Raw genomic sequence first — 11426 nt, forward strand, 5'->3', positions numbered from 1 at the left:
GACTAAAATCACACAATATAATCAAATACAACACTAAAATCACGTAATCGCAACTACTAACTAGAGCCACGTAATACGCCACGTAATACGCCACGTAATACGTAATACGCCACGTAATACACTATACTATGTTAGTAGTACGTCGGCTAACACAGTAGGTAACATTTGTAATATATCGCGCATTCGTAATAGATCACGTAAATCACGCAATATATCACGTAATACGTGTATAGTATTACGTAATAGTAGTATTTGTAATAGTCGGCGTATTGTCGGCTTTCGGCATAATGTTCTAGTATCGGATTAACGATATGCCGTTAAGGTAACGTTAACTCATCAATTAGAGTTAAGGTAACGTTAACTTATCGAATTAGAGTTAAGGTAACGTTAAGGTAACTCTAATTTGATTGATTGTAAATAAGGTAACGTTAATCCTTAGAATGCTACTAGTATTGATTTAGTTGTAATATACAACAATTCTAATGTAACATCTAAGCGTAAGGTTAATATTAGGACATAGTATATTATTAACGGCGAACTTATAAAGGTATCTAATCCCTGTACTACTAGTAAGTCTAGTCTTCTACTATTAAACGTAAAGGAATTCGTCACTACCTTATTATAAAAGTAAGGTAGTAAAGAGTATAAGGAGAGTATAGAAGATAACGACTAGTAGGATACTAAATTAGTTAACGACACATACTTAGACAACCTACTAGATGTCGAACTTAATGTAGCATAATAACTTAAGTAGCAAGTCTTTCTTAAGTGTTACTAATACTACTAACGTTCTCTTAATAGTTTCTTTTTTTACCTTCTAAACATTATCTAATTCTATAGTATATAACCTCTAGTATAAATTATCTATTTAAATTTGCCCTTTCTAGCGCTAACTAAATCTATACAAGTAATCGACACGTTTCGCTAATATGTTGTTATACTATAGATAATATTATAAAAGGATATAACGTATATATACTTTTTTATAGTTAACGCGTTATAGTAGTTACTCTAGAGGTATAGTAAAGTAAGTACTTACTAGAACAACAATAAAAGTCACTTACCTTATTAAACTTACTAGAACTGTCTTAATCGTACGGTATAGGTAAGGTAGTAAGGTCGTCCTTCTTTAATTGTTACGTAATTAACTAGTAGGCTACTACCTGCCTACCTACCCTACTTACCTTACCTACCTTGTTTACTTACTTATAGGTACCTACTGTTAATACGTTTAACACAATATATTAACTACTGTCGCTAATTATGCCTCGTTAAGCTAGGACAAATCGTCTTCTTGTATAAAGATCTGTTAATGTTATAGACGTAGTAAACGATCCCTTAAGTCTAGTGTACACCTCTTACTACAACGATAACGATACACACATCTAGGCAGATAATAAGGATAGCTACGATAGTAGGAATAACATAGATATAGAGGGAGGGGTTAAGATAGCCTTGTCTATAGGCATAAAAGACTCGACTTTAAATAAGGACGTCTCTATTAATACTAATAATACTACTAACGATAATAATGATAATAATATATAAGAATTATTTAATTAGGTAGCTACTACACCTTTCTTTAACATTAGTACACATAGCTAACTTTACGTAAGACGCGATAGATGTACTAGATTATTTAGAATTAGTCCTATAATTAATGTATATAGTAGACTTAGCCAAAGATAAGAGTAATAATAAGGATAAGGCTAAACTAGAAGAGGAAATCACGATAAGCTACGGACATACTCTTATTATACTATATAGTAGTAGCTTACCTTTGCCCCTAGACTCTAAAACCGAATTAGTACAGAATCCTAGATCAAATTAAGTCTCCCTATTCTACCTTACTTTTAGTCTTTAGTACGAAAGGTCGTTAATATTAAGGAGCGAATACATACAACTATAAGAAGTGTAGTAGATAGTGTAGGTTTTAAGAGGTACAGATAACACCTTTTAATTACTAGTTTAAGTTAATACTCTTAAACGTACGATACGTAGTTAACTACTTATGTTACGGCTTATGTGACGGCTTATTATAGTTATATTAGAAAAGTAGGCGACTATAGTAGTATAGTAAAAAGAGAATCTAATACCTGTCTATATTGTTTAAAAAACATAGTATTACTAGTATAATCTAGTAGATCTAGTTATAAAGATATTATCGTTATATATACTTACTAGTAAAATACATTTTAGTATAGTACACTACGTTAATTACCCTAGAGAGTTCTAGGAGTCGCGTGTATAAGGATCTTTTATAATAACAACTTTTAGAGAGTTTACCTATACCTTATAAGATAAAGTTATTATCTCTAGTAATATTGTACGATTTAACCGATATGTAAATAGGTTTTTAAAGGGCCGAGTCATATTTGTTAGTCGTGATTTTTAGAGTAAGGATGTTTAGAGTAAAGATATTCGTAATATTAGAGAAGGAGAAGTCGTCTTTATAGTCTAGCCTGTTATCTTATTCTAAGACCTTAATTAAGATATCCTAGATCTTTAAGTTAATAATAACTAGGAGTTACTTTTACTTAAGAAGACTATTAAGGTAGTACTAGCTATTATTCGACATTGTCTTAACGTTATAATAGACTAGAGATATAATCTAGACGACAATAAGGACGACATCTAAGATCTAGAATATCGTTACTATATTTGTTAGATAGTTAACCTTAATACTAGTATATAAAGAGCTATTTAATTTACGTATCTAACTTATAGAGATTTAGAAGTCTAGGCTTATAGTAAGGATGTGCTTAAAAGCTTTGTATATTCTAGTGTTAGGCCTTAACTAAAGTTACTACTATTTGTCTTATTTATTAATAATTTTAAGATATATAAGAATATGTATTAGGCTCTAAAAGGATTCTATTTATCCCTTACTTACTTTAGGTATAAGAAGAGAAGAAAGCCTATAAATAAGTTTATATTAACTCTTAGACTATATAGTATATTACTTTATAATGTTATTTAGAACATTAAAGCTAGACTATAATCGTTAGTAAAAAGAGTTATTACTAGTCTTTAGGATAATAGGGATACACTAATAAAGGCTTTTCTAATCGTCTTAACTAAAGATATACTATAAGTAGTAGATAATTCTAGGTTTATACACTATAATACTATAAGAGGATACTACGCTTGTCTATACGTATAAGGTAAGAGAGGAAATCTTAAATATAACATTATTAAGTATAGTAGATATTACTTTAATATAATTTATCTTTAGGAGAAAGGGTAAGACATATACTTAGTAAAAGCTAGAGCTAACTTCTTTAGAGATCTAGGTATAAGAGAAGAGGCGCTAGTAATTATATCTATTGTACTAGCGTTAGACTTAATCTTAGGTAAGGGATATAATGTACTACATTCGAAATAGTATAGTATTAGTCGAGTTGTTATTAGTATTTTGTTTTAAAACATCCTAACTAAGCCTAGTAGTAATACTTTTATTAAGGTAATATAGGACTTCCCTTTCTTACTAAATTAGCTACGAATCTAGAGCTCTCTACATTTGTTCTTATAGTCCTTATTAGAGACTACTCGGGTACTAATCTTAATTCCTCTAATATTATAGTATCGTAGACGTAAGACGTAGTATAAGTTTAGTTTTATATAGTTACTTCTATAAGTAACTAGGGTAGCTTCGAATCGATCGCTTATTACTCTCTTTACAAGTATTACTAATTCTATATTAGATATTAGCTAACGATTTAACAAGCTATTATCTCCTAATAAGGTAAACACATTATTTATAAGTTGTTAATATGTATATATACTACTAATAAAAGCTACTAAAGGAATAAACTAGAGGGCTAGTAATAACATAAATATCGAGTCCGAATCCGAATCTAAATCCGAATCCGCTAATAGTAATAAGGCTAAAGAAGGCTTTCCTAGTCTACTAGATATTAAAGAAGCTAAAGATATAGACACTACTAGTAGTATTAAGGACGATAGTAGCGAGAGTAATGATATAAGTATAGATAACGGCTAACTACTACTAGTACGTAATCTAAAAACAAAGTAAGACAAGCTTTAATGTCTACTAAACGTACATGTAGGTCTATATATAGTAGATAACGTACAAGAATACGCCTATACGATAAATTATAACGTTCTAAGTAGAGAGTTAACCTATATGTACGTTCTCTTTGTTTTATTACTCTCTTTAAATCTATTAATCTATCGTCTTTTCCTATCGATCTATAGTATCTGCTATTAATCTGTCATTAATCTGTTATTAAATCTATTGATCTACAGCATCTGCTATTAATCTGCTATCAAATCTATCGATCTATAGCATCTGCTATTAATCTATCATTAATCTATTATCAAATCTATTATTCTATAGTATCTACTATCCTTTTCTCTTTGTTTACTAACTAATTAATTACCTTACCTAGGAAATAAAAGGCTTAGGCTAATATAGCTACTCTTTTAAATCTAATAGTATACCTGTTTATAAAGGATAACGTACTTTAGTCCTTTTGTCTTAGGTTTACAGGCGTATAGTTAGATATATACCCTAATCTCGTAGAGCCTCTTGTAATAATAGAAGCTAATTGTCTACGACTTATTAATAGCTTTGTACCGCGGACTAAACGGGTTGTCGCTAGGAATAGGAATAATAATAATAACGAACTAGTATTAACTGTTTTAATAGATACTAATTATCTAGAGGTACGTATAGATATTTAGGGATACTAGTTAACACGTAGTAGAGCCGCCTAGAGGTTACAATTAAACAACATATTATCCCTCTCTACCCTACTAACAGCTTCTTAATTTAGCTAGTAGTTAAGGGCTATATTTACCTAAGGTAGGTATAGAGAAGGCTTTTCTAGGGTCCCTTATACAACATGTAGAGAAGGCTTTTCTAGGGTCCTTATACTACAACAATCATTACTAACAGTTATACAGACTATATAGTTCGTAACATTATCTGATTTAGTAGACACGATCGACTATACTAGTATAGGCAGGTTTTATTTACGAACGATACAAAACAGTATACATTTCGGATTAGAGAGGTATATAGGTTAAAAGATAATATAATATACTTAATTAATTAGTTAGTAGTCGTATAATTCTAAGGACAGCGATTCCTCTTCTTTATTAGTATAGCTCTTAACGATACTACTATAGAAGACCTAATCCTTTGTATACTGATCTTTTAGACTTCTAACAAGACAATAGTATTTAGGCTACGGCGACTCGAATAAGTACAAGAGTATATAGTAAACGTACTAAGTAATAGACTATAGAATAATAATATTAACGAGGAAGGGAAAGACTTTATAATAATGTGTAGCTAGAGAGTATAGTATCTATAGTATTAGTATCTTAATAAGTATTATATAATACTTAGAACTCTTTAAATGTGTTTTAACTCTTAAAATCTAGCTTAAGGTAGTTTAAAGCATTTTAACTTAGTTTTAAACTAGGTTAAATACTTCTTAAATCTATAAAACTAGGTTAAAACTAAGTTAAATCTCTAAATCAATTTAATAATAATCGAGAGTTATTACGATAAAACTAGAGTTAAGAGAAGAAGGTTAAGAAGTTTTAAGTAGTTTTAACCTAGTTTTAACCTAGTTTTAACCTAGTTTTAACTTAGTTTCTACCTAGTTTCTACCTATTTTTTACCTAGTTTTAAGTAGTCTTAAGATATATTTAATATTATTTTAAGCCTAGGTTAAATTATATAAATAAGGCCGTAATGTATAATAGTTTAGAAAATATATAAGAACTATACTATAACCTTAACGATAGACCGCTACTATAAGAATATAAAAGAATATACCTAGAGAACTAGTATATATTTATTACTGTTTTGTTTAAACGATTACTATATAACCTTTAGGATAGATTTTTACATACTTATAAAAAAAATCTTTGGATTACCCTTACTACCCTAAAAACTCAAAAACAAACGACAGAATTAAAATCAGTACCTTTAGATACCCCTTAGAGTGCTAGTAGACTATAGGCGAGCCTATAGTAACGGATAGTAGGTGTACTAGACTTAAACAGAGCTAGTACTACTTACTTATAGGTAGGAGCTAGTACTCTTATACCCTAACTAAAAGCTATAGTAAGGAGCTAGAGAGTAGTAAGGGTAATAAGGACGATAAGACAGAGAAAATCATATAAAGAATTAAAGCCTACGTAATACTAGGTAAGGAGGAAAAGGCATCGCGTCTCTTACGCGACCTTATCGTTATAACAACAATAGTAGTAAAGACAAGAGCCGTAAACACGACGACTTTCTCGCGTACCCTTAGGTCTCTTTTTAAAAAAAACCTAGTAACGATTAGATAATTAAGAACAATGTTAAAAGAGGCCTTCTAAAGGCTAGTAGCGATAGCGGCCCCTTAGGCTACCTATACGTTAGTAGTAGGCTAGTACCTAATAAGAGTATAGGTTATACTAGAGAAGTAGGTTAAGGAGCTAAGGATTAGGGCAGATAGACAGACAGAAGACCTAGTACACTATAGTACTATTAAAGTAGTAATAGTAGCTAATATAGTAATTAAGGGCACTAAGGTAGTAGCGACCTACTAGCTACCTAGTAGTAACACTATCCTTACGTTTAAGGAGGCTATACTAAAGAACGCGATCTAAGATTAGGGCTAGGTATAGAGGGCGTTTAGGCCTATAGCCTAGCTTTATAAGAGTAAGTTTATAGTAATTACAAAAGGCCTACTAGTAGAACAGATTATATAGGTAGAGCTAAGAGCGTTACTAGTAGAGATCTAAGCCTACGCGCTACATGTTATAAAGGCTAAAGTTAAACCTATTAAGGCCTTTATAATAAAGTTTATAATAGTAGTACTATACTTCTAGAGCGCTAACACGGCGACGCGCCTATATAAATAAGGGTTAATCTAGTAAGCCTAGATCTTTAACTATAAGCTGTATTTAGCTAACCTACAAATCTAAAGATACTTCTAGTACTACTAGTTTAGCTATATTAGGCGGTTCTATAAGAACTAGGCCTAGTATAACTACTACGTAAGAGTAACGTACCCTTAAGGTAAAGAGGAGTACCCTTAACTTAATAGTAGAAAGAGATACGTTAACTATAGTAGACTATACGTAGCGTAAGACTATTAGTATCCTAAGGCCCTTAAGGTAAAAGAGTAAGTATATACTATATATTAATAAAGGCTTAGATAGTTTAAGGTATCTAAGAGTAGCTTTACTAGCTAGGTACTTAGCGTTATACTAGTGTCCTTATAAGATAGCGATAATAGCTACTAGATTATAGTATATAAGAGACTATAGACAGGTAATAGTAAGAAGCCTATAGTAAAGACCTTAATAAGGTAAGGACGCTCTCTTATTAGGGTACTAGACACTATAATAGTCTAGAGCTACGACATTATAGAGATGTTAAGCTAAGGGGCTAACTAAGGGTCTAGCGACCTTATTATAACGTAAGAATTACAGATCTTAGACTCTTAGTAATAAAATTAATAATAGTATACTAGAATACTATAAGAAAGAACAGCCTTACCTTAATAGTACTTTATAATAGCTATAAAGTTAACGTTATAGTAATTTAAGAGCTATAGTATAATACTTAGACAAAGATAGTTTACTACCTAGTATAAGTAAAGTACTAGTAGGTCTATAAGGGCAAAGGTAAAGTAGTTATCTACGTTTATAAGTAGTACCTACCTCTTACTTAAGTAGTAAAGACAGGCGTCGACTAGTATTACGTTACTTTATAAGGTATTACTATCTAGTTAATATACTTGCTGATTCCTAACTCCTTAGGCTAGGCTAGCCCTCTCTAGTAGCTTACTAAGAAGGACTTAAAGAGGCTATAGATCGTTATAAGTAATATAAACCTTTACTACCTACTCTAGAATAGAGCTAGTAAGACTACCCTTAAATTAGAGACCCTTCTTTATCTAGCCTATAAGTAGTAGCTCTTACTATACACGCCCTAAAGAGAGCTAATATAGTAGTAATATAACGAACAGGACTTAATAATTAACTACACGTAAGTTATAGTAACGCTCTAGTATACTTATTAAGGTAACCTAGGGTATAAGGGATCTAACTACTATACCTAGCTAATTAAGGTTATTACTTAAGTAAGGGATTACTAAGAGAGAGCCGTAGAGGTACTAAGATAAAGCTAGACCCTAATAGACTAAGAACTAGTAACGATTAAGGCTAGAAGGCTCTACCTCTCCTTAAAGCTACTAGATATACCTTATAAGGTTAATAAGGTAGTTAACTCGCTTACCTCTTAGCTTATATGTATTATAGATATACAGTAGTGCCTAGAGTATATAGTTTTAAACTAGGTTTAAGCTAGTTTTAAGCTGGTTTTAAGCTGGTTTTAAGCTGGTTTTAAGCTAGTTTTAAGCTAATCTTAAACTAGGCTTAAGTTAGGCTTAATTTTATGTTCTGTCATAAAGCGTAAAACATTTAAAGGTTTAAGCTAGAAAACCGGCTTAAAACCGGCTTAAAACCGGCTTAAAACCGGCTTAAAACCGGCTTAAACCTAGCTTAAACTTAGTTTAAAATTATTTGTAGCTTAGGTTTACTACTTAGGTATTTAGACTACTCTTATAATATAATTACGTATTTAATTATAAGTATTAATAAACACTAGTATTAACTATCTAAGGTCTAATCTAAAAAGGATTTATAAGGACAACAGAAAGTAAAGAGACGATCTATAAGGGCTGTCGAGATCTGTAAGGACAATAGAGGGCTACAGGGCTGTAGAGAGTATTCGTAAAGGTATAGAGGGCTGTTAAGAACAGAGGGCTGTCAAGGGTATTTGTAAAGGCATAGAGGGCTGTCGAGAACAGAGGGCTATCAAGGGTATTTATAAAGGCACAGAGGGCTGTTAAGAACAGAGGGCTGTTAAGGGTATTCGCGAAGGTAACAGAGGGCTGTTAAGATCCGTGAGGGCAACAGAGGGCTAGAGGGCTGTCGAGAACAGAGGGCTGTCAAGAACAAAGGGCTGTTAAGAACAGAAGGCTGTCGAGGGTATTCGCGAAGGCACAGAGGGCTGTCAAGAACAGAGGGCTGTCGAGGGTATTCGCGAAGGCACAGAGGGCTGTTAAGAACAGAGGGCTGTCGAGGGTATTCGCGAAGGCACAGAGCTCTGGCTGTTAAGAACAGAGGGCTGTCGAGGGTATTCGCGAAGGTACAGAGCTCTGGCTGTCGAGAACAGAGGGCTGTCAAGGGTATTCGCGAAGGCACAGAGGGCTGTCGAGGGTATTCGCAAAGGCACAGAGGGCTGTCGAGAACAGAGAGCTGTTAAGGGTATTCGCGAAGGCACAGAGGGCTGTCGAGAACAGAGGGCTATCGAGGGTATTTGCAAAGGTAACAGAGGGCTGTCAAGATCTGCGAGGGTAACAGAGGGCTAGAGGGCTGTCGAGAACAGAGGGCTGTCAAGAACAAAGGGCTGTTGAGAACAGAAGGCTGTCGAGAACAGAGGGCTGTCGAGGGTATTCACAAAGGCACAGAGGGCTGTCAAGAACAGAGGGCTGTCGAGGGTATTTGCGAAGGCACAGAGGGCTGTCGAGGGTATTCGTAAAGGCATAGAGGGCTGTTAAGAACAAAGGGCTGTTGAAGGCTATAGAGGGCTAGCAGGTAGAAGGGATTCACGAAGGCAGAGGACGTTTGTTTACATGTAAACAAAGCTAACTCTATTAGCTTAGTCACGTGATATAAAATCACGTGATTTTAGAATAATACTATATAGTAGTAGTAGTATAAGTTCTAAGTATAAACCTTAAACCTAAGCCTTAAACCTAAGCCTTAAACCTAAGCCTTAAACCTTAAGCCTAAAACCTAAAGCTAAGTTCTAAGTAGTTTTAAACTAGGCTTAAACTAGGCTTAACCTAGTTTTACTTACTTAAGATAATCTTAAGTTAAGTTTAAACCTTACTTAAGATACTATAAAAAGGCATGTAAGTATCTACCTTAAGAAAGAAGGTTAACTAGGGGCGTACTAAGCTCTAGTAGAATAGTAAGGTCCTTAAGGCCGTCTAGTAAATATAAGTAGTACGCTATTAATACGCTACTACCCTAACTAAGCTCTACTAGCGCGACCTCTAGTAGGCTAGTACTTATTAACTCTATATAATCTAAGATATAAAAACTAAGAGCTAGTATAGCGCCCTTACTACTACCTTAAAGGACTAATAGAAACTCTAAAGTCTTAAGAAGTAGGCTAGGCTCTATAGCTATATACCCCTAGAACCGGCCTTACTCTCGCCTCTATAAGGAGCTAATAAAGAGGCACTAGCTATAAGCTACTATAATAAAGTAATAGTATTAGGCTAGTAGTACTTTCTAGAATTAATAGCTAATCTTAGTAACGTTATTCTAGACCTCTAGAACAAGTAGTACTAACAGTTTACTATTAACGACGCTATAACAAAGGTAGATATTACTAATGTTCTTTAAAAGACAAGTACCTAAAAGGCGCTAGGTTCTAACCTACTACTTACTAGCTTCCTTAAGGTATATAAGTGCCCTTTAGCTAAGCTCCTTATACTAATAGCGACTATAAGCCTCTAGCTAAGGCACTTTCTCGCGTAGTTTAAAGTAGCGAAAGTAGTAGTACTACATAAGCCTAGAAAGACCCTTAAATAGTAATAAACTATAAGGGCCTATAGGCTAATATTACTCTTAAATATAATAGGTAAAGTAATTAAGTTAGTAATTAGCTAGTGCTTTACTAACGCTATAAAGTCGTAGAGGCTCCTTCTAGAGATATAGATAAGGAACTAGCTATAATACTTAACAGACCTTATAGTTAAAATAGTAGTTAATACTACGTATATAGTATAGAGCTATAAGGCTATAGTATCTCTCTTCTAACTCGACATTAAAGGTACCTTTAATATAGTAAACTATATACGCCTTCTTTATACTCTCTAGTACCTAAGGTTTCTTATATAAGCTATATAGTAGGTATATAGCTTTTTTACTAATTAGACTACTAGTCTCTTCTTTAATAAGAAGGCGGCGCTACCTTAAGAGGTTACTATAAGGGTACTATAAGGCTTGTCCTTCTCTCTTATCCTTTTTCTTCTTTATACTACTAGCTTATATACGCTACTATAAGGTTATATAAGCCTTATTATAGTAGGGTTTACTAACGACCTTAATCTCTTAGCTTTTAGTAAAGATACGACAAAGACACACTAGTACCTTAAAGAGGCGTAATAGACATGTAGCTAGTAGTTGTATATAAGAAAGATAGAGTTTGTCTCTAAAAAGAGTAAGCTCTTTTATCTTACTTATACTTACACTATACTAACGACGCTTATCTACCTTAATAGCTAGGTTATACCTCTAGTCTAAGAGGCCTACTTTCTAGGAGTTTAGATAGACTAAAAGCTTAGATAAAAGGGCTACCTTAACGCTATTAAACA

General features: G+C 33.1%; 1 protein-coding gene across 1 annotated transcript; it reads left to right on the forward strand.

Moving 5' to 3' along the window:
* Positions 1-8985: 8985 nt before the first annotated feature.
* M430DRAFT_104721 (hypothetical protein) lies at positions 8986-9596 on the forward strand (the record flags this gene model as incomplete). Its single annotated transcript, XM_024860947.1, has 2 exons — positions 8986-9120; positions 9459-9596. Coding segments are annotated over 2 exons (273 nt in total), but the record flags the coding sequence as incomplete, so codon positions are not given.
* Positions 9597-11426: the final 1830 nt, after the last annotated feature.

The sequence above is a fragment of the Amorphotheca resinae genome (genome assembly GCF_003019875.1).
Source record: "Amorphotheca resinae ATCC 22711 unplaced genomic scaffold M430scaffold_8, whole genome shotgun sequence".
Taxonomy (NCBI): Eukaryota; Fungi; Ascomycota; class Leotiomycetes; order Helotiales; family Amorphothecaceae; genus Amorphotheca; species Amorphotheca resinae.